Here is a 24,605-nt window from a genome sequence, read left to right as displayed (position 1 = left end):
GCAATAAAATAGCCTTTCCATTTTAAGTGGCCTCATGGCTTGCCTATAAAATTAGCATTTCTGTGGGGCTCAGTTTCTCACTTTGCAAACCTCTTCTTTCCTCTCCCTTGAAACACTTTCCTGCACTTTGCCAAGGGAGGATCAGATTCCGAGCTAGGAAAAAGTGAGCCTGTGATAAATGGATCTGATGAGGAAAGATATATTTTAACTGATTTTGGAGACACATCGACTTCTGATATCCATGAATGAGGCATCCTCAAAATGTCTGACATCATCTCATGATCATTCTGCCTAATGACTTTTAGTGTAGTCCTGAAGAGTAATTTTTTGCCTTTGGACTCCACCGTATTTAAAATCCATGTAATATGGTCAAAACCAAGAGAGGTCCCTATAAAGGATGTATCCCTTCGCTACTCCATGCAAAAATTACTCAGTTTAGACACTGCCCCAGGCATGTCTGACTGCCTCATTCTACATACTCATTCTTCATATTTTGCTTTATTTTGTTAATGTACAGGTTGATTCAGTTATTCAAGAAACTATTCTGTCCTCATACCATGGTGTCACTGTTGTAGCATGGCCAGAGAGGAGTGGAACTGAGCATTAGAAGATTCACAGAAAATGAAGGTGTGATTATAGCACTGGTAGCATACCATGTAATCTAGCTAGCACAGGGAACCGTAGTAGCAAAGCTAACCCACCCCCCAGCAAAGAATTCAGTGCAGACTAGCAACCTGAGAACGTGCCCCGGAGGCCTGTATTGGGGCAGCTGGCCTATGCTGAAGCCAGGGCCACCATGGCTGCACTGCTATTGTTACCCACGTTAGGTAGATTAAAGCTAGTGAGGGTATCCTAACTGTGCTACGATCACACCTCCATTTCCTATGTAGACATACCCTAAGTTCCAGGACAGAAAGTTGCAGTTTGGGAGTGGCAGAGATCAGTGGTAGTAGCTCTCTCATAGTGTCCCTCGCTAGCTGAGCTACATTGATTTAAAAGAATTTGCTCACCCTGGGTATGATCCTGATCCCTTTCAAGTCAACAGAAAAAATCCTGTTGATTTTAATGGAGCAGGATCAAGTCCTTTGAGTCCCTAACTGAGTTTAGACCATTTTAAAAATGAAGGGAAGGGCACCAATGATGATTTGGCAAAAAGAAAACCTAGAAACTCCATCACTAAACTGTGCAGGTTCACTGCTGGGCAGATGAAACACTGCAGACAAAGTGGAATCCATCCTGGATAAGCAGGACTCCAGAAATGCAATTAAAAGACAGAAAATAATGGTGCTGCAACTGGTATCAAGCAGAGAATGTTCCTTCAGAGACAGCCCCAATTATTGACTGAAGCAGACCTGTAAATACTGAAGCTAATTTCTGGAGACAGGCAGTATGAATCTCCATATAATTAAGCTCTGACTCCCCAGAAATTGATCATGAATGGCATTTAATAAAGAGCTTGTTAGTGCATGAGTTAGGCAAAACTGGTTGTTAACAATGACTGATTCTGAGAATCAGAGACGTCTGCCCCTGCCTAACACAAAGCAGTGTTTAAAAAGAATAGAAAAGAGCACCTGTGGTGGAGTGTTGAAAATCTTGATGCTGGTTTTATGATTTTAAACTATTTTTAAAATATATACTGTAGAAAAGGGAAAGGAATAAAATAATGTCTGATGTATAGAAAATGCTTTTCAGCCTGAAGAATCCCAAAGCTTTTTAAAAATCAAGTTACATAGTGATCACTTCACCCATCAATGAACGCAGTCACTTTTGGAGTGGAACTTTGCAGCTGTTTAACCGCGCAGAGCAACACTACCTGACAATTTAGGACAGCAAGTGAAGACCACTATCCAAATAATATTGTAGGGAGATTTAAGTAGGGAAATTGTACAGTAGAGATCCAGGACAAGATCCTCAACTGATGTAACTTGTCACATCTCCACTGGCTTCAACGGAGTTATGTAAATTTACACCAACTGAGGATATGACCCCCAAACTTGCATTTGATGAGGACACTGTGCTTAACACCTCTTCTCTTGCAAAAATGCAATGGAATTTTAATAACAAATAGTAATTTTCATAACCACACGCAGTCAGGAACTCAGTTTTGCTTCTCATCTGAAATAAGGCATTTCCAACAATGGAGTACCCACTAGCACCAGGCTAAAGGTTTCATTCCGTATTGACTCAGCGCTTGATCCTGCATTGCTCTCTTTGGAGTTTAGGGTGCGCAAAGAATGTAGAACTGAACCCTAAGTACAAAGAATGTCACTTACTGAATCACTAAATCTGTTTCTTGGAGCACCATGGCTGGGTTTTCCTTGTAAATCTCCCATCCAAATACTGACCAGCCCTAAATGTACTTTGCTTGTGAGATCTGACAAGATCAAAATAAAATGATACATACTTTCTTCAAAGGTTTCAGAGTAGCAGCCGTGTTAGTCTGTATCCGCAAAAAGAAGAACAGGAGTACTTGTGGCACCTTAGAGACTAACAAATTTATTAGAGCATAAGCTTTCGTGGACTACAGCCCACTTCTTCGGATGCATAAGTGGGCTGTAGTCCACGAAAGCTTATGCTCTAATAAATTTGTTAGTCTCTAAGGTGCCACAAGTACTCCTGTTCTTCTTTTTACTTTCTTCAAAGCATATGCAAGTATCTTTCACCTTTGTTGTTAGCATGGATCTACAGTATATGTTGCTTTGGCTTGTAATTAGTAAAGTGTAAAAAGGTTTCCTACTGCATGAGTGAACCCATCTTTCATAAATCCAGGGGTGCTTTTGAAATGTTAAAATATATTGCAGTGATTGCACCACCACCAAGAGTGTTAATCTGATGGAAACTGTGTTCTCTAGGGGTACAATCAGTCAGTGAAAGTTTAATCTGATGGTGTAATGTTTGTAATGTGATAGCCTGGTGGAGAGCCTTGGGGGGAGGAAGGGTAGAGTTTCTATGCCACTAGACACAAGTGAAATTATCTCCTGCCTGTTTGTACAAATATATGTATCCCTCTTCATAAACTCACTTATTATTTTTCTTCCAGACTCTCTTAGTAACTCTTACTGCAAAACCAAAATATACCAATTAATGTATTTTTAATAGAATGGAGTGTAAAGCGTGTAGAGCCTGTAGTTTCACTGAGGATTCCTAAAAACATAATAAATAACAAAATATTTGAATCAAAGCTCCTTGATAGAATTAAAGCTTTTATATTGTAGTTTTAGAATATATGTTTATTTTATATTACAAAACACTACTAAATGTTTGGAAATTGGAGATGGTAATAGTTTTCAAAGCAGTTATATGTGGTCATACATTGTTGGGAATATTAAAATAAATTTAAGTCAATGATGAGTCATTAGCAGGTAGAGTTGAAAGGTTATAAAGAGGTCATCGAAGGTCACAGACTGATTCATTCTAATTGCAGTGTGGAGCATGTAGATTTTCACAGGAGAGAAAGTTTCGATGTTCTTCTCCATTATAGTTCTAAACCAAGCTAGTTAATGTACCACTCTGCCATGCTGGGAGAGGGTGACTGTTAATAACTAACACACAGAGCACCAGGAAGAATAATCATCTAGATTAGAGACAGGCAGAGCACATCAGCATTAGAATAGACACAGTGGGTATTAGCAAGATAGTTAATATAGAAGAGGGAGGAGAGAATCCAAACATTTTGTGTTAGACTTAGAACGATCCTGTAAGTAGGGAAGAATTTAAGTATGACGGAAGCTATTCCATATATAAACCAATTAACATTTGCCCTCAGATTGGTTTGTGAGTGCTCCAAAACCTTTTAGGACAACAATCTCCCATCCCATTATCAGATTTCCAGGATAATTATATGATTTTTCAGAGAAGAATTTTCCATCTGGAGTTCTCAAATAACTAGTCTATTTGTCCTGAATGAACACCCAGAAACAATGCCTCCTGGGTCAGAAGGAAGGCTGACTGGTTTGGGGGCAGTGAGTCTGCTTTTATGGAATGCAGACTACCAGCACAGTAACACTGAGGAGGCGCTCAGACTCTGAAAATCTGGTGTCTAACAACTTTAGAGACCATAATTCTAGTTGGCTGCACTTTGCAACAACGTGGCTGGCCAGAAGATCTGGTAGACTTCTTTTTGGACAATTGGTATTCTGTACCTCGCTTAGGGTGAAGGTTAATAGGGATCCAGCTTTGTTGTAATATTACAGACCTAAGATTTATGCTGTGTGGATTCAGTAGGCTCCACTGATCAACTATTTTGCCACCAATCTTATGAATTTTCATCTGGCCTTCATGAAGATATGGCACATTTTACACTTCCCGAGATAGGATCACAGAAGAGTAAAGCTTTCTCCTTTACAAACTCTATTTTCATAAAACTTTTTGTATTAAAATCCATTGTATTTCTAAATAAAGAGTGTGTAATAACAGATTGGTGGTAAAGGAAACATTTGAAAAGTAGCCGAAGTAAATAATGGAAGGGTTAAGAATGCTGATGCCTCATTTGGAAAGATTTTTTTGCAGAGCAGCAAGGGCTGAAGTCGAGACAGCACACTTAGGCCTTTGTACATATAGACAGAAGATCAAAGGCCAACCATCTATATGAGTTATTGTGAATAGAAACCAGGACCTTCTATCTAGGTCCATATACTGCACCCATTACTGTGGTATTTAACCTTCTGCTTCCCAACAGACCTCTGTACAAAGTGAACTACAGCTTAGCTAGCAGAGAAAGCTGATAAACATTTGAATAAGAGTCTGATACTATTTGGAGGCTTGGAGCCTATTAATGATGCTCTTTAATTGGTAGGAGGTGCCACTGATTTCCCATTCAGACTGTAATTAACTAAATAGGACAGATCCTCAGAACCAACCATTTGTAATGGTTGTTGCTAATAGGGCTGGGGCCTGTAATGCCATCTTTGCATCGACCTTATCTTCGGGTTGGTTGTCCAATCCCAAGGAGGAATTTAGAGCAGCCTCAAGCCTACTAGCTGCACCAATTGCAAAGTGACCATTCCAGGGCACAGCAGTGCACTGGCCACACCTTAATTTTCCCCAGCCTCACCCCTTAGGCCAGGGTAAATCAGTTTAGCTGGTTTGATAGCTGCTTTGCACCCCCGGAACAGTGCAAAGCAGCACTGTGGGCCAGGATTTGGCCCTCTACTTATTATTTGTATAGCAAATTGTTGGTATTTTATAAATGAATAATAATAAAACCAATAATAACAATAATGTGTTCATTAAAACCTGAACAGAAAATCAGTGGCTCTTCTTACCAGTCAAAATTGTGTCCAGTTTAGTCGTTGGCGAGTTGAAGGATGGTTAAGTTGTAGGGCTTCAGGGATGGCACTGTCGGGGCTGAAGGTGTTGTGTAAGAGACATTTGGCTTTCCAGACAGAGAAGGAGGAAGCGCAGACGTGGATGCAACATTGCATTCTCTTTAGGCCATTCATGGAGTGATTATGCAGCCTAGGAGGTGCCTGCTTGCTTTCTCAACTACAAGAGTGAATGCAGAATTTATAGGCAGCTAAAATGTGAACATTTTATAATTTTAAACAAATAAAAAGAAGACCAAAAAAGAGAGGGTCCCTGGAATCATTATGACCCCTACTCCTTCTTGAGACACTGAGTTAGGGTGGGCCAGAGTCCTTGTTTTCAAACTTCTGAAAGGTATATAGAGATATTTTTCCCCCACAGGACAAAATCTACAACCCAGGAAATGTAGGGACTGATCCTTCAGCTTACTCATGTCAATAGTCCCATTGGGACTACTCTAGTGAGTAAGGGTAGAGGATCAGTTCCTTAATTTTTAAAATAATTAGGGAACTCAGACAGAACTACTTTATACAAAGGATAATATATCGAGTAAGTTACTGGGCCAGAAAAAAAAGAAGCAAAGAATACCATTTATTTTCAGAAGGGATATAAAACTTTATACTTCAATGCATAAGACGACCAATAATGGATAGTATTTAAGAAGAAACGTCTCTGGGTGGTTTATTCCATAAATGTCCACGATGGAGTTTTTGCACCCTCCTCTGAAGCATCTGGCCACTGTCAGAGACAGGATACTGAACTAGTTGGCCCACTAGTCTGATCTGGTATGATAATTCCTATATTTCTGTGATTTGGGAAGGGTAGTTCATGAGAGTCATATGTTTCAGGATCAAAGTGTTGATCATATGTATGAATCTATTCCTCTTTCACAAATAAATCAGTGCATGTGAAGAAATACATAAAGAGATCTGAGGTTTTGACAAGTTTTTAGTTATGCGCATCATCCCACTGCATACAAGGGACAATGGCCATGACCTTCAAAGCACATATGCAGTATTGTTGTCGCTGTGTTGGTCCCAGGATGTTAGAGACACAAGGTGGGTGAGGTAATATCTCTTATTGAACCAACTTCTGTTGGTGAGAGAGACAAGCTTTCAAGCTTGCACAGTGCTCTTCTTCAGGTCTGGGAAATATACTGAGTGACAGCTAAATACAAGGTGAAACCGATTATTTAGCATGTGACAGTACATTTCCCAGACCTAAAGAAAAGCTGTGTGTAAGCTCAAAAGCTTGTCTCTCTCACCAACAGAAGTTGGTCCAATAAAATATATTACCGCACCCATCTTGTCCCTTCAAAGCACATGTATGTCAAGGATGTGTAGATAACTGCTGAAATCCTGGTGATCTCAGACAATATGTGCACGTCCTTGCCTCCCTGCACTGCCCTCTGAAAATGGCAGCTGAGCTAGGTCACTTGCTGTTCTGCTATTGGTTCCCTGCCTGCTGCTGCATGCTTCTGCTCTCTCCACTGGGATTTGGAGGCCGCGTAGGAGAATTTGAGCAACATTAACTTATGTGGCAAACAGTGATGTGATTTCTTACTCTTTGTCTGGGAAACATGCCATGTAAGAGCATCTGTACCCTGCTTCATTTTCCTTTTCCCTCCGGCTTAGCTCTGCTTCTCTTTCTTGCACAGTCCCAGAATGCTACAGATTTTCTTCATTTCTGAGTGACCAGAGTGTATTCTGTGAAGGGCATGCTGTTTAGGCATTGCTTCTCAGTGAAGGGAGTTCACAATTCATCTTACAGCAAATTCATAAAGTCACGTATCTGCTTAGTGGAAATGAGGAGTGTACAAAACTCTTGGTTATTAATTGAAGGGTAGATGAAGATGCAGGGAGGTGGGAATAAAGTAAAATAGCAAAGGGATGGTGGGGGGGAGAGAGAGAGAGCTGAGGGACTGTGGAGAGGAAATGTGAGGGGGAAGTGTGAGAAATAAGGGACTGGGGCAGGAGCAGGAAATTAGAGTCTGGCAAGGAAGATGGGGAGTGGGAAGAGGAATTTGGCAAGGACTAATACTGTAGGAAGGTATAGATTTGATAGGGAGAAAGAATTAGTGGACTACAAAAAGAAGTAATATACTGAGGGAAGTATGAAAACTGATGGTGAGGAGATAAGTGATTATATATGGGGGTAGGGTTGCCAGGTGTCTGGTTTTCGACAGACAATGGCTCCAGTTAGCACCACTGATTGGGCCGTTAAAAGTGGGACTCCTTTCCTGCTGTGGGTCCACGCAGCTCCTCAAAGTGGCCGGCAAGTCCCTGCAGTCCCTAGGCTCCACTGCCCGAGGCTCCAGCAGCGATTGAAAAGGACCCAGAGCTCTGGCCACTGTTGCAGTGGTGAGTGCGGCGGCCGGGAACCCTGGGACCTTTTAAATTGCTGGTCCCGGGGCAGCTGCCCCTTTCGCCTGTCCCCGTCGGTGGCCCTGCCGGTAGGGTCCCTACCGGAAGGGATACCGACACGGGGGGTGGGGAGGCGGCAAAAGGGGCAGCGATGTTAAAGTGCTGCCGCGGCTGGTACCGGCTTCTTGCCCTGTATCGGCCTACTTTCACCCCTGCCTCAACCCCTCGTTTCTGGCCCCACCCAGGAGCCTGCACCCCCAGGCGGAGCCCTCTCCCTCTCCCACATCCAGACCCCTTGCCTCAGCCAGGGCCGGCTCCAGGCACCAGGCACCCAAGCACATGCTTGGGGCGGCACCTGGTAAGGGGCGGTGGGGGGAGCGCGGCGCGGCATTCCGCGGGGGGGGGGGGCGCTCCGGTGGTGCGGCGCTGGGAGGGCAGGCTCCGGATGCGTGGGGCTCGGCGAGGGGGCGGCGTGGGAGCGGCGCTGGAGGGGGGTTCTGGTGGCGCTCGGCAGGGGACGGGGGCGGGCTCCGGCGGCGCAGCGCTCAGCGGGGGGGCAGCGCGGGGCTTGGCGCTCGGGGGGGGGTTCCGGCGGCGCTCGGCGGGGGGGCAGCACTCGGCGTGGGGGTGGCGTGGCGCTCGGCTGGGGGGGGCGGTGCGGCGCTCGGCAGGGGGAGTTGGGGGGGGCAGCGCTTTTTTTTGCTGCTTGGGGCAGCAAAAAAGCTAGAGCCAGCCCTGGCCTCAGTCCAGTGAAAGTGAGTGAGGGCGGGAGGGGGATGGAGTGAGTGGGGGCGGGGCCTCAGAGAAGGGGCGGGGCAAGGGTGTTCAGTTTTGTGCGATTAGAAAGCTGGCTGGCAACCCTCTATGGGGTTGGGTGTCTGTGTAGGAGACAACTGAAATGTGGTGGTCGGGACTCTAAACTCCCCATCTCCCCTGTAGACGACTAGTCCTTTCATTTTCTTAAAAAGCAACAGAGGGTCCTGTGGCACCTTTAAGACTCAGACAGAAGTATTAGCGCATAAGCTTTCGTGGGTGAATACCCACTTCGTCAGAGGCAAGGCATCAGGCTTGCATCTGATGAAGTGGGCATTCACCCACGAAAGCTTCCGCTCCAATACTTCTGTTAAAGGTGCCACAGGACCCTCTGTTGCTTTTTACGGATTCAGACTAACACGGCTACCCCTCTGCTACTTTTCATTTGCTTGCCGCTGAAATGTAGCCAGGTTTGGTGCCTAGCTGCCTTTGGGACGCCCAGTCTGTGCGCAGCCTATGAAAGGCGGGAGGCGCTTTAGCTCCCTGGGGAAGGGATGAAAGGCGAGGGGCAGATGACAGGACAGGTAACTAGCACCGCAGGGAGGCTGAGGGCACTCGAAGGCCCTGCCCAAACGGTACCGATCTCAGCCATCCCGCCTCCTCCCAGCCAACGCTGGGAGCCCAGGTGGGCTGAGCCCCGCTGGGGCTGCGCGCCCCGAGCCCCCAGCACCGCCCGGCCGCTGATCTGCCCCAGCCCAGGAGCACGCGCCCTCGCGGTGCATGCTGGGACGTGTAGTCCCTTTCCCGGGCTCCTGCCCCGAGAAAGAGAATCACAGCAGGGAACTCCAACCCTGGAGGCGGCCGAGGCGAAGGGCGCATGCTCCGTGGGGCGCGGGCGGGTGGCCGGGGAGGGCGCACCCTACCTTGCTGGGAAGGAGGCACCGCCTCTCGGCCTATCCTGTGCTCGGGAGGTGCGGCGAGAAGGAGGGCCCGGCCCGGCGCGTGCGTCAGGTTCGGTAGCGCTGCGCCAGGGGCCGGGTAAAGGTGAGGGGGAGAATGGAGGTGCCGCCGTCTTTTCATTCAGGAGCGGGGGGGGGGGGGGCGGCGCGAAGCCTCTGCTGCGCCCGGGTTCGGGGTGTGGCTGGCGGCTGGGGCGGCTGAGCGGCATCACCCCCCCCCCCAAGCCCCCCGCCAGCTGCCCTCTGCACAGAGCTGGGGGAGGGGCAGCCCAGGGGCCCTAGCCCCACTGGGGGAGGGGCGGCAGGGCTCAGTCCCGGGGGGTCCCGCGCTCGGGGGCGGAGGGTATCCTGTGCGGGAGGCGACGGACCCTGCGAAGGCTGAGGGACGCCCCCCCCACCCCTCTGGGGGGCTGCAGGGACTCGGCCCTGCTCAGATGCCCGATGCGGGTTTGCTGCGCTGGGGTGGGCAGGGCTGGCGCCTCTCCAGCCGACTTGGCATTTCCCACTGTCCACCAAGGGAGAGACTTCGGCTCCAAAGAACATAGGACATACGGTGCCCATAGACTGATGGCCACGGGGGCGCCTGGCTGAAATGCAGGAGCGGGGGTCAAATGAGGCGGGTTCCTAGCTCTGCCACAGACTTTCTGTGGGATGCTTCGGCTTCGTTCTTCAATTCCCCTACCTGTAAAATGGGGATAGTGCGCCCAGTCCCACAGGAGCGTTGTGAGACTTTGTGCTTGTAAAGTTCTCTGACATTCTCAAGTGGAAAGCCTTAAATAAGTAAAATGTATTGTTGTTTTTTAAGCCTTTCCCGTTTTCATTAGCTTTTCCGCCAGTGGTCCTCCTAAGCAACCATCTATGCCAGTTTCGCTCTTGACTGCAAATATCAGAAAAACAATAGTGTCTGATTTTTTTTTTATATAAAGAACGAGGGATTAATGGCGGTGGTGGTGCATGTAATCTCATCCAATGAGACAACTAGTATATAAGTAAAAAAGTGAACTTCGATAACTGTATCTTCAAAACCTTTTCTCAGGGCAGGTTGTAATTTGACCCTGGAATCCGTTTTAGTGGAAGTGTTATTAAAAGCAGATACCATCTCAGACTATCTGAAGTTTAGAATTGTTCTCACTCTTTGGAGCACTGTACACAATCACGGCATCTTTGCCATGTGTCTGTGATAGGTTGGCTGAGTTGGGATATAGGATACTAAATTTGTCAAGCTAGTATGTTGTCCACTAAGAAACGACAGAGGCTACTCTATTTAGATTGTAAGCTCTTTAGGGCAGGGACCATCCTTTTGTTCTGTGTTTGCACAGTGCCTAGTACAATGGGTTTCTGGTCCATGAGTAGGGCTCCTTGGTGCTGCAGTAATGCTAATAATAATTGGACGTGGACTGTCGTAGTTGGAATGTTACAGTGACTTCAGGTTGTAATCCCCCCCCCCCCCCCCAAGTCTGAATATGACTATAGGCCAGGTTGTTGCGGGGAGGGGGGGTGTTTGTTTTTGGAAGGAGGGAAAACAGTGATAGGTTTTGATTTCTTCTCCCTTTGTGGAATCATTTCTGCTCTAATGTTCTCTCTTTATGTTTCTTCTTGTCAGTGATCAGCAGCAGCAATAGGAGAAATGGAGATGCAGTCATATTACACGAAACTCTTGGGAGAGCTGAATGAGCAAAGAAAGAGGGATTTTTTTTGTGACTGCAGTATTATTGTGGAAGGCAGGATCTTCAAAGCTCACAAGAACATTCTCTTTGCCAATAGTGGCTACTTCAGAGCCTTATTAATTCATTACATTCAAGACAGTGGGCGACACAGCACTGCTTCTTTGGACATTGTTACTTCAGAGGCCTTCTCCGTCATCCTAGATTTCCTTTATTCAGGGAAGCTGGATCTTTGTGGAGAAAATGTTATTGAAGTCATGTCCGCAGCTAGCTACTTGCAGATGACTGATGTGGTCAATTTTTGCAAAACATACATCAGGTCATCGCTAGATATTTGCAGAAAAATAGAGAGAGAAGCTGCCTTCTATCAGGCTGATAGCGGAAGCTCTAGTTCTGTCAGAGAGGGCACTTCTTATGGTACAAAGAGCCAGTGCTCTGCCTCCGTCTCTTCTCTGCAAGAAAAGGAAAGGATTTCTGATTGTCAGAGAGATCCTCCCTGTGGTGAATGTAGCAGCTGCCACCCAATGGAACTTGTGGTGAGAGACCCTGTAAGCAGTGATTCTCCAGATGACATTAATTCTTCTCTGCCCAAAGGGGTAGTAGAACCAAAAGTAGAATTTGACTCTGATGAAGTGGAAGTAGAAGTGGGTGAACGACTACAGCAGTATCCAACTCCGTTATCTCTTGAGCAGATGGAAGAGGGGCTGCACAGTGGCCAGGCAATGGACTTAGCCTGCAATAACTATCATATGAAACAGTTCCTGGAGGCCCTGCTACGCAGCAGTGCGGCTCAAAGAAAAGATGATGTGGTTCATCACTTTGTTCGGGGCTTTGAGGGTAGGCCAGAAGATGCAGGGGTGGCCATGAGTTCCATGATGGACATTCACAGCGACTGGTATGGTGAGGATACAGGTGAGATGAGAATTCCTGAGGCTGTAGAGAATGTCTGTATAACAGATGAGGAAGCTGCTTATTTGTATAACTGTCTATGTTAATTGAACAGTTTATTCTCATTCTTGTTCAGTATACTTCACAGGAAAATATTGCTGAATTTTATGCAACAGCAAAATAAACTATTGTTCTGGACTTCAAAAGAAAGCTGCACTCATTTTGCTCAGTGCAGCATTTGGAAGGTAAGTATTTCTGATCTAAAAACTTGTATTTGAAATAGGTATTTTGGAGTCTAATGTTGGTGACTACCAGTTTACTAAATGGTAACGTAATTTGGGACAACACTGGAATGAAGGATGAATGTAAGAAAAACTTTGCCTCTTATAACTGTTAGTATTATGAAGAAGAGTTGTTAAGGATTCAGAAAGACAAACTGATAACCCCATGTTGGTTATGCTATAAACTCTGAGAGGCGGAATATTAACTACACTGCATATTTTCCCTCTAGAGGCAGACTTCCTTCTCCATTGCTGATCATCAGGGCTGCTGCTTTCACTAGCCCAAATGCATGCTGGGATTTCTCAGCACCAGTAGGAAGGCTATGTGGCAGCACCTTCAGGGACCTGAAGGAGAAAAAGCTCATGTAAATATACACATTTCCTAAAATGGCCGTTAACGATTTTGGGTCTTCATCTGCTTGTAATAAAGTTGGAAGACTATTTCTTTTCCCGAACACTGTCTCTGTTGACCTTTCCAAAACTGTCATTTATGGTGGGCTCTACTCCTTGCCTGAAGAGCACCTCAGTTCTCATAGCCATTCATAATTTGCCAAGTTAAAAAAAAAAATGATGCAGGCAATAGGAGTTATTCACAAAAATAGCGTATGCTGTAGAAAGTAAAGCTATGTTTATGCCATCACTAGCTCAAGCACACAAGTGTGTTCTTAAAGCCTCTTAGGGTAGGTCTATACTTACCTCCGGGTCCGGCGGTAAGCAATCGATCTTCTGGGATCGATCCCGGAAGTGCTCGCCGTCGACACCGGTACTCCTGCTCCGCGAGAGGAGTATGCGGAGTCGACGGGGGAGCCTGCCTGCCGCGTCTGGACCCGCGGTAAGTTCAAACTAAGGTACTTCGACTTCAGCTACGTTATTCAAGTAGCTGAAGTTGCGTATCTTAGTTCGAAGTGGGGGGTTAGTGTGGACCAGGCCTTAGAGTTCAGCAGGTCTGTAAGGAACTCTCACTGTGTAGTGAATCAATGTTCATCTGATAAAATCATTAACTATTAGTCAGTTAGCATAACTGAAATAATATTTAATGGCAGTATTCTGTTACAATAACATCTACTGCTTCCAAAATGCTGTAGCGTAGCAGACATCTAATGGGATAACATTCTGTTCCATTGATGTTTTTTCAAATAAAACTCTTCAAATTGTTAATCTAGAATTAAAAGTGAAAATACACCTAAAACCTGATTAAAAAATCATCAATAATTAACAGAATTTGCTAGAAACTTTTAACACTAGAACTATGTATTTTAAACATGCATTCAGGGTTCTGTTTCTCTTACAAGAATTGACGTCACTAGCACCTAAAGTAGGACAGAAAACTATTCTTTATGCTGGTTTAGGTTCTTGTGATGTATTCAGCTTTTTCAAGGGAGACACAGAACCCTGAACTCCGGTCCTGGTAGCTAAAGTTATGGAATGAGTCTCAGATATCTTGTTTTTGAAAGTGTGTGTGTGTATATATATGTATATGTACATGTCTATACATGAATTATTAGGGTCATTACTGATTTTGAGATTTATTGAAAAATATTTTAGTTAATCTTTGAGGCTCCAGTACATTCAAGGATTATGTGTATGCATAACTTTAATCATGCATTTCAGTGGGGCACCTTAACATTAAGGATGTGTTTAAAGTGCTTTCCTGAATCAATGTATAAAGCAACACACACTTTTTAGTCTCTTAACATCACCACCCAATCCTAGTCATGTTACAAAGGATATCTCTTGTCTGTCGTGTATTGGCTACCATGAAGAAGCTCAGTAATGCCCATTTTTATTTAAAAATGTAATCTTCAAATACAATTTTTGCATCTTCTCACATGAATTTATCAATGTTTAATTGTATGTGTATATTCTGAATCTAGGCATATTTTACTGGAAAAAAATAAAACACAAACTGCAAATATATTAGAGATGAAAGATTCCTGTTAGTCCCAGTAGAAAGCCTACTAAGACTTGAATGGGGACAGAGGCATAAATTACCTCTAGGGATGGTCCCTCTATGTCTAAATTGAGGCCCATTATTATAGCATATTGGAAAACTTGCACTGCTACTGCCTGTGCACTTTTCTATGGCTGAATTAAAGACTTTAGTTTCCAGTGCTGTTAATATGACACCTTTTTCAAAAATAAACTTGAAGATAACAAGAAAATTTCAATGGCTCGTATATTGAGCATAGTCTAGCAAATACATCACACCAGAAATCAGTGTTGCCAATTTATTAAATATATTTTAAAACTGCCTGATTTTCAAGGGTGCTAAGCACCTGCAGCTCCATAAGCTTTTAAAAAAGAGACCATAAAATTAAAATCCAAGCGAGCCAAATACAAAGAGGAAAAATTATGTAAGTATTCTGGCCCTAGCTTGCAGGCAAGGATTGTAGCGAGCAACCTAGCTAACTTTGTTGAATTGTCTAAAATATATTGTTTTCTTTTTAAAAGGTGATGTGTTAGTTGTGCCAATCAAGCTCCACAAATGCCCGTTCTGTCCCTACACGGCTAAGCAGAAGGGAATACTAAAACGGCACATTCGCTCTCATACAGGGGAGAGACCCTACCCTTGTGAGACGTGTGGCAAACGCTTCACCCGGCAGGAGCACCTTCGGAGTCATGCTCTGAGTGTAAGTTTGATAAAAGCAGATATCTGTCAGAAGCAGACTTAAAAATAAATAGTAAACTCCTGTATTCAGTGTTTCTCAGTCATTATGCTGATCTGTGTAAATAATGTATATGTATCACATTTTGATATAAGGCTGTTCTAAAGTACAGTAGAGGATAGAATGATTCTGCTCCCAATATGTAAGGTTAACTGGGCAATGGTTAAGACTAAGAAATTGACATTTAATGTAATACAACTGTTTTAGTCCAAAACCTTTGTTCTTAGAAAGGTGATGTGATCATTTGCCCTGCAAGTTTGGTAAATGCTGTTGTGTGTTTCATCTTGGAATATATGGAAGCAGCATCCCCCAAAAGGAATAGAACAGCAAGATAGGCCGGCCAATTTACAATGATGTTCTATTTCTCATTGATCAGGTGCACCGATCAAACAAGCCAATTATCTGCAAGGGTTGCAGAAGAACGTTCACAAGTAGCCTATCGCAGGGATTACGGCGCTTTGGCTTGTGTGACAGCTGCACTTGTGTAACGACTACGCATGAGGATTCAATGCCCATTAACCTCAGTCTGATGGAACCTTCATCAGAAGGTCAAGAAAAGGGTGATACAGACAATGATTGGCCTATATATGTCGAATCTGGTGAGGAAAATGATCCAGCTGATGATGATGATGCTGATGATAAGCAGGAGATCCATAGAAGCTTATCAGACCGAGAGGCACTTATGTAGTAACAAAAGGAGGGTTGGCGGATTTAAAGTGTCTCCCCTGTGATTGGTCATTCTGCAGCAGAAAACTGCATATTTAACCAGTTTTGTGGAACTGTGTGTTTTTTATTACTAAATTCCAGTTTTGATAGAACAGGTGGGAAGAACTGGATTTTGGAATTTTGAAATATTTTTTAACTTTTCAGTGCTGTGCACTAGAATTCTGAGGGAATTTTCTATCCTGGGAGAGCAGAGGCTGTCTCCTTGCAATCACGTGTTGTGCTTCTGTACCCTGGCTATGAGGGAAGGATAACGCTCTTTGCAGGTGAAGGATCATCATGATCATTTGATACTGAGTTTCCTCTCACAATGCTGCCATGGTCCCTCAATCCTGGTCTCAAGGGGCCAACCATCATCTTTCTAGGAAGAGATGTGGAGAAAATAAATGTAGTTTTCATCCTTAACCTTGGACTTCTCTAAACTGTTTTGCAATCTTGTCCCTCTTATGCTAGGAAAGTCCTATCTGAAACTGTAAATTCTAACTGTTTGTTTAATCTTAAAACTTTAGAATAGGATTTGACCTGGAAACCACAGTAAATTACCAGGATAACAAATATGCTACAGAGGGAAGCATATTCAGTAGAGAATCTTCACACATGTTTGTTCATATATGTACTTAGAGAGCAAGCTTCTATTTTTGGGCAGTTTTCACTGCATTTCCATCCCTGGAGAACAAGAGAGCTTTGGCTGTGATTCTTCTGGTCTATCTTTAATGCCCATAAAACAGTAGTCCAGGCCTGAGAACTACACAGAATATTTATTCTATGATCTAGTAAAATAGTGTCCAAAGTGCACTGGTTACTGAAGCAAGACTAAGTGCACTGCCCACCTCTTTTCAACCATTTAAAGTAGAAGTTATAACCTAGCAATCTAGAAAAGTCATTTCTTTAGTAGATTAAATAGTCAGATTTACCGCTGATCTAGCTGAAGTACAATTCCAAAAAAAAATCTGGACTACATATATAACACCATCCCTGCAAACTGTTTTTGAAGAAGCCAGGTGAGACCCCCTTGTAAAATTAGAGACTCCCTGTATGCAAACTTCCCCTTTCCTAATGAGATTTTTCTTCGTATATAATCAAAAATAGTCTTTGATGATTCCTATAATGGTTTGTACCCTTTCATTGTCTTATGAATTCATCCAGGTACTGTCTCTTGTTAAAATTCCAACTTGGACTCTGCGTTTTCCTTGTTGGACAGATACAAGTTGGCTTTTGAAGGAGGTGAGATTACTTTATTTAATTTACCTGTCCAGTACCAAATTGCGGTAGACTATGAAATTAGCTGGGAAACTGTATAGAGCTCTTGGGTAAGCTACTGCTAAACTTAAGGCTAAAGAAGTTACAATATTGAAGGATTCTGTGCAGTGAAGGTGCATACTGTACGGAGATAGTACGTTCTAACTTGTTCGTAAATGTTTAATGAAAAGCATTGCATTTGGGCCTCACTTTCTGGATCAAGTGCTAGAACAGAAGATCGCAGACAGACATCACTGACACAGGAAGATCATCTCAGTTAAAAAGACAGTTTTCCTTTCTTATGTTTTAAAGAAGACTTTACATTGAGCAAACATAAAATGGAACATTTTTATATAAAAAGCAGATGATTTAACCAGTCATTTTCTGTATACCTCGTGCTATTATTTCACATATTGGATAAGAACATTCTGCCCCACGGTTCAGCTTCTTTATTTGCTTCATCCTGTAGCAAGGCAATAATCCTGGTGTGATATCACAATCTACTTGTACAGAAGTGATTCTGATATCACAAATGCGGCAGCATGACTTCATTGCAAGATCAAAGAGGATGAATAAAAATGAAACAAGCCTCTGTTTATCTTGAATTACTAGCAAAGTAGCAAAAAAAAATCCAACCAAAAAAAAAAAATCAAAGGTAAATAGAGTTGTTTGAAATGTCTCCCCAAAACTTAAAGTCTTACTTTGAGCGCTCTCTTTCTGGAAGATATTTCATTTCTTGCTGGGTTTATTTTCTGTAACTTAAATTGAGGGGAGCAACGTACTGTTAAAAATAAGCTATTTGTATTTGTTTTCTAGTTTGTTACAAAACCTCTCCAATAGTCCTTTTTTCCTATTGTTTATACATTGGAGTTGGTGTCTGAACAATTATGTCATAGTTTCATCAGCACAGCAAATTAATATTCGGGCCAGATTTTCCAAAGAACTAAGCGACTACCAGCAGCTCATATTTAGGCACCTGAGTGAGTGTCTGGATCTACAAAAGAGCCCTGGCCACTTCATTGACGACCCTAAATGGGAACTGAGCTCTCCTGAACATCCAACTTCAATTTTGGGTGCTAAACACTTTTGAAAATCTGGCCCATAGGGTGGGCTTCTAGATCACATAAGCACTTTTGAAAATCCTATCTATAATCCCATGGGGGGGTGGTCTTTTTGATTACTTCTGTTTCTGCCCAGCCAACCCAAGTTCACGATGGTATTCTCTGATATCTGCTTATCAGACGAGCAAAGGACTTTGTGTAAGAACATTTGAAAAGGAGTCCTCATAGTTTTGACAACTGAGGACTGAGTTGCATAATGAAGGTGGGGTAGGAATGTAAATAGTCATCCTAACTTTTCATTAGTATGACATCCTGATCTCTATGGTCATTCTGGCAGAGAGGTGCCGCTTCAGTGTAAATATTAGAGGCCACTAGACTTGGAATATTCATTGGATATGGTGCTGGATAGTGTGTTACAATGCATCTTTCTGGTGATTTAGCTTATCAGAGAAACACTGTAGAACTATGTTGAGGCATGTACTAGTGAACTCTGAAATTGTGAAGACCTTCAGAAGAGGAAAATCAGTGCTCTTGTGAAGGCATGTATGCAGTGGATTTAAGAGCTGTGGGAAATACTGCAGTGACCTTCAGCTGTTTGAATTCAGCCTGCTTCATTTGGTTTTAGAAATTTTTGTTGTGTGTCTTGTGCATAGAGAATGAAACTGTTAAGTTTTGTGTAATGTTGGGGCAATGGGTGGGGTGGGAGAGAGATTCCAATCACATTGCAGTTTGAAAGTGACCAGCAAAATTGCAATTTCTGTTGATCTGTCATAGCGTGCCACTTTGTTTCTCAGTGGGTCCTTAATTCAGCCTCTGTGTTTAGTAGAAAAGGTTATGCTTTATTCAGTTTCTTGTGACAGATGTTTATGTAGATCTATGTTTGCTGTGCTTCCCACCCAATTCCATGATGTTTCCTTGAAATCTTCCATGTAAAGCCAGCCTTTACAAGCTTTGAGAAAGTGACACTTCTGTTCTAAAGAATATTCATATGGTGCTGAATGAAGAATCAAAGAAAATGTTCTTAATAGGCTTGTTTCTGATGTGTTCTTTTCTTTCAAAGTTTTTAAAAGGCCACGAAACTACATATCTTAAATTCTTAGCTCTACATAATTTACGTTATTTAGGAGTATACTTAATTTATTTGCACATAATTGCACTGTTTTTCACTAAAGAAATACATGCTGCAATGATATTAATGGTGCATTGAACTTGTAAATATTAATCTTCCAAATCTGAATCATTTCATTTGTCTGAAATTTGAACGGTAACTTTATAGCTGGAGTCCTTTTAAATGTAGTCTGCCTAATTAACAGACACACTTATGAGCTGAGCCTTATTTGAACAGCTGATTTAACTACATCAGTGGATACCTGGAGGAGTCTGGAACCTATTGGCCTTGTGTAGAAAGTAAACTTAGTTGAGAGGGGTATGCTTTATAAAACATAGACCAGTTGACCAAATCGAGGAAACTCCAAGTTAAGGCTCACACTCAATTTTTAATTCCCAGACATTCAATCCATCCACTGCTGGCAATGGGCATTATGCAAGCAAAAATCAAATTCATGGCAAGGAAAGATTAAAAGGATGCTATCAACTTTAAAAGCTAGTCAATTTTTTTTAAGGGTTTTCAGGTACTACTGATTCTTCCTAATAACTTTTATGGTTTTACAATCATAGTTTCATTTTTAATTTTTATTTTTTTAAAGAACTTTTCTTTCCCCTGTTGCTGTGGGGGGATCCTGCACAACTCTCTGGGGAAACAGTGAAACTGACTATGTTGTCAAATGCACATAATAAACTGCAAAAAACAGATACATAATTTCCCTCCTAATCTCTTTCTGTGATAGTAACCTATTGGATGATGCTTGTAACAATAATAGGTTTTTAAAAATCCAGATTAAGTATGATTGATTTTTTTTTTAAATGTATTTACCTATGTTGCTTTGTAACCCCTTAGATTAAGTGAAAATTTAAGAAACCCAGTTTACTTTTTAAATGTCTCCCAGTTTAGACTGAAAACTTTTGTTTATTCAGGGGTCTTAGAGCTGCAATGTTTGGGTTTCAAACAGTGCATGGGAATTATTAAGAACATAAGAACGGCCATACTGGGTCAGACTAAAGTTCCATCTAGCCCAATATCCCGTCTTCCAACAATGGCCAGTGCCAGGGGCTTCAGAGAGAATGAACAGAACAGGTGGTCATTGTGTGACACATCCCCTATTGTCCACTCCCAGCTTCTGACAGAGGCTAGTGAAACTCAGAGCATGGCATTGCATCCCTGCCCATCATGGCTGATAGTCACTGATGGACCAATTCTCCAGGAACTTATCTAGTTCTCTTTTGAACCTAGTTATACTTTTGGCCTTCACAACATCCCCTGGCAATGAAGTTGACTATGCGTTGTGTAAAGAAGTTATGTTCTTTTGTTTGTTTTAAACCTGCTACCTACTAATTTCGTTGGATGACCCCTAGTTCTTGTGAAGGAGTAAATAACATTTCCTTATTCATTTTCTCCACACCAGTCAAGGTTTCATAGAGCTCTATCATATCCCTCTTAGTGTTCTTTTCCAAGTTAAAATGTCCCAGTCTTTTTAAAAAAAGAAGAACAGGAGGACTTGTGGCACCTTAGAGACTAACAAATTTATTAGAGCATAAGCTTTCGTGGACTACAGCCCACTTCTTCGGATGCATATAGAATGGAACATATATTGTTCCAGTCTTTTTAATCTCTCCTCATACAGAAGCTGTTTCATACCCCTAATAATTTTTGTTGCCCTTCTCTGTACCTTTTCCACTTCATCTATCTATCTATCTATCTATCTATCTATCTATCTATCTATCTATCTATCTATCTATCTATCTATCTATCTATCTATCATTTATTTATTTTTTTGAGATGGGGAGACCAGATTTGCATGCAGTATTCAAGATGTGGGTTTACTATGGATTTATATAGAGGCATTATGGTATTTTCTGTCTTCTTATCTATCCCTTTCCTTGTGGTTCCTAACTTTCTGTTGTTTTTGACTGTTGTTGCACAGAGTGGATGTTTTCAGGGAACTATCCATGATGACACCAAGATTTGTATTGAGTGATAACAGCTAATTTAGACCCCTCATTTTAGATGTATAGTTGGGATTATGTTTTCCAATGTGCATTACTTTGCATTTATCAACATTGAATTTCATCTGACATTTTGTTGTCCCGTCACCCAGTTTTGTGAGATTCCTTTGTAATTCTTTGCAGTCTGCTTTAGACTTAACTGTTGTGAGTAATTTTGTATTGTCTGCAAATTTTACCACCTCACTGTTTACCCCTTTTTCCAGATCATTTATGAATATGTTGAATAGCACTGGTCCCGGCACAGACCCATGGGACACCACTATTTGCCTCTCTCTATTCTGAAAACTGGCCATTTATTCCTACTTTCCTGTCTTTTAACAAGTTACTGATCGATGAGAGAGCCTTCCCTCTTATCCCAGGACTCCTTACTTTGCTTAAGAACCTTTGGTGAGGGACCTTGTCAAAGGCTTTCTGAAAATCTAAGTACACTGTATCCACCGGTTCACCCTTGTCCATGTTTGTGGACCCCGCTCAGAGAATTCTAATAGATTGGTGAGACATGATTTCCCTCTACAAAACCATGTTGACTCTTCCCTCAACAAATGTTGTTCATCTGTGTCTGATAATTCTGTTATTTACTATAGTTTCAACCTATTTGCCTGGTACTGAAGTTAGGCTTACCAGCCTGTAATTGCCAGGATAGCCAGTGGAGCACTTTTTTTTTTTTTTTTAATTGGTGTCACATTAGCTATCCTCCAATCATCTGGTACAGAAGCTGATTTAATGATAGGTTACATACTACAGCTAGTAGTTCTGTAATTTCATATTTGAGTTCCTTCAGAACTCTTGAGTGAATACCATCTGGTCCTGGTGACTTATTACTGTTTAATTTATAAATTTGTTCCAAAACCTCTTCTAATGACACCTCAATCTGGGACAGTTCCTCAAATTTGTCAGCTAAAAAGAATGGCTGAGGTGTGGGAAACTCCCTCACATCCTCTGCAGCGAAAACTGATGCAAAGAATTCATTTAGTTTCTCCACAATGGCCTTATCTTCCTTGAGTGCTCCTTTAGCAGTTCAGTCATCCATGAACATTGTTCAAATGTTTAAAACTAACTTTTATCATTGGAATTATTAATGTGAGGAAACATTTGTTGGTCAGACTGTAAAAGTTTCTTTACAAACTAAAATTTGGAGCAAAATTTAAATTGGGTGTCCCTCTTCACTTTGATGTACGTTATAAACTTAAATGTATGTTGTGTTTTTTTATCTTAAAGCCTTACTAGAAAGTGTAAAGTATTAACATAATATGCCATAATCAGTTCACTGAGTCAATTTTTGTCTGTTTCAGTCAGTTTTTGGACTGTTGCAGACGCTAAATAGGTGGAGGTGGTGTTTAAAATCATGTAATGGAGCCTAAGATTTCACTTGTTCTTAAATGAATATAGGTAAGTAGAGAAATATAGTTCCAATCCTGCCAATGGCTCCATGCAGGCATGCAAGTCTACCTAAATGGATCTTGTTATAGGATCAGGGTCATAGTTACTGTGTTCTCTGCTGCCAGTGTCAATTCGAACACTCTTTAAAACACAGGCTCTTGACAATGACTATAACACTTTTTTGCTTCTTACTAAATTTTTGTTTGAAGATGGTGTATGCACAGAAACAGATTAAAAACAACAAATGCAGTACATAACCACTTACACATTCATCCCAAAATACCTAGAGGCAGTATTCCACATTTTAAACTAAGGATCTGCAAAACATGATGCAGAATTTTTTGACTTACAAGAGAACCATCAAAGTACATGAAACCATACTTCTATCACGCTTGTAACTTAACTGGCTAAGGCTCAGATCCTGTAAAGACTGACGCACACATTTAACTTTATGCACATGTGTGGCCCTATTGACTAGGAGACTAGTAACATGCATAAAGCTAAGCATGCATCTTAAGGATTAGGGTCCAAATCCGTTTGAAAAGTTCTCCAAGCTCTTAATGGTAAGACTGAGTATGCATTGAACTTTTAGCTATTCAGTACCCCTGAAAACAGAAGTTTATCATGTGAACACTAAAACTTAATTTGAGTGTAATTGACTGTGTCACTGATATTCAAATCAATTTTCTTGTTTGAGAACAAATAGCTAATGGGGTGAGGGGGAACCAAAAACCACAAAAAACCCTAAAACACACTACATATTGTTCACATGCAAACTTTAGAAAGTTTGCCTTACAATAGCTAAGATGTTTTTAAACTTTTATTACTGGGTAAGGTGGATAATATGACATCTAGTGGATCAACATATTTAGAATACCGGAGCTTTTGGGGCTCAGAAGGTCCTATCAGCAGGTATTAAACCAATGTTCACTAGAATGTTCACTAAATCAAGAAATAATTAATCCATCAGCTTTTGAGCCAGCACTTGACATTGGAACTTTTTTGGCCTGAAAGCTTCTAACTCAAGTGCCAATCCTGTAAATTCCTCTGGGTGAACTTGAGAACCTCAGTGGGTCAAAATACTCAGGCAGAGGTCTGTCCATTGGATCCTGTACTGTAAATTACTTTTTGACTAGTAAAGGGTGTTTTTTATCTTTTCCACTTTCTAAGACCAATACAGCTGCAAACATTTTCTGCAGGTTACTGGGTAATGCATCGTCTTGAAATTGATCAACTGGTTTAACCAGAAGTAAACCTTACTATAGTATTAATTGCTATAAAGAAAACATTCTTTGTTTATATTCTAACTCTGCTTTGTGCCTGAAATTTTTTGGTGTTATCCACTTTCTCTGTAAGTCTGATTCTTGGTATATTTTTCACTGTTTAAATTCTATTTTCTGTTGAATTAACTGTTAAATTTCTCCTGTATTCTTAATTTGACTCATTTTAAAAAGTGCCCCAATATTTCTGTTTCACCATGTAATAGCAAATAAGGTGCAAAATTAAAAAAAAAAAAAAAAACCCACTAAGGCAACCTTTTATCTTGGAAGTGGGAGAACTGACATCTTATCTCCTGGTTCCATAAGCACTGAGGGCCAATAGTTCTATGTGGGACACTAGTCTCACTGTGTCGATCTAAAGCTAGGGTCTTTTCAGTGTCTGACTAAAGATACCAGCACAATATCTAGAAAATTCAGTGTGCAATAGATAAAGCAATGCTAAACAGGCAGAACTTTGGAGATTTATAACGGGACATGTCCCAAGAGTTGCTAATAGGAAAGTGGCTGACATTTTGTCATTGGCTGCCAGGTTTCCAAGTGTATCTGACTGAGACTTGTGTGTGTGTCAAGGTGGATGAGTAAAAACTAAATGAAACCAAAGTTAAGAATTTATGTAGACCCCTACCACCACAGCAGCAGTTTACCCTTGTTAAGGGATGGGGAACAAATCTTTAAGTGCTTTTTGTAACTTTTTTTCTACAGTGGTGCATTACTGAATGTCTTTATTGTATGTTAAATTGTATATGTACTATATATGTTTATATTGTTGTATGTAGTCCAGTTCTTTTATAGCTAAAGAACAAAACAAAAATTAAATAAATATTATGCTAACAATGAGAACATAGTATGATTTTGTTCCTCTTCCTAGAGATATGTTAGGTGTATGATTTAAGTAGATGGCTTGCTGGTGGCCCTGTGGGA

At 41.8% G+C, this 24,605-nt stretch overlaps 1 protein-coding gene across 3 annotated transcripts; it reads left to right on the top strand.

The window, feature by feature from the left end:
* The first annotated feature begins 9,257 nt into the window (after positions 1-9,257).
* On the top strand, positions 9,258-24,521 carry ZBTB8B (zinc finger and BTB domain containing 8B). 3 transcript variants are annotated; one of them, XM_005302168.5, is made up of 4 exons: positions 9,258-9,464; positions 10,983-11,955; positions 14,664-14,842; positions 15,255-24,521. In XM_005302168.5, the coding sequence occupies exons 2-4, from the start codon at positions 11,007-11,009 to the stop codon at positions 15,564-15,566; spliced, it is 1,440 nt and encodes a 479-aa protein (XP_005302225.1). In that variant the 5' UTR covers positions 9,258-9,464; positions 10,983-11,006; the 3' UTR covers positions 15,567-24,521. The 3 variants fall into 3 exon arrangements, with proteins under 3 accessions (XP_005302225.1, XP_023963479.1, XP_042700678.1); XM_024107711.3 differs by having other exon boundaries at positions 9,417-9,482; XM_042844744.2 differs by lacking the exon at positions 9,258-9,464 and adding an exon at positions 9,527-10,166.
* Positions 24,522-24,605: the final 84 nt, after the last annotated feature.

This window comes from Chrysemys picta, chromosome 23 (assembly GCF_011386835.1).
Source record: "Chrysemys picta bellii isolate R12L10 chromosome 23, ASM1138683v2, whole genome shotgun sequence".
In the NCBI taxonomy this organism is placed as follows: Eukaryota; Metazoa; Chordata; order Testudines; family Emydidae; genus Chrysemys; species Chrysemys picta.
Note: the sequence above shows the minus strand (reverse complement) of the source record. Positions and strands in the feature narration are given on the sequence as shown.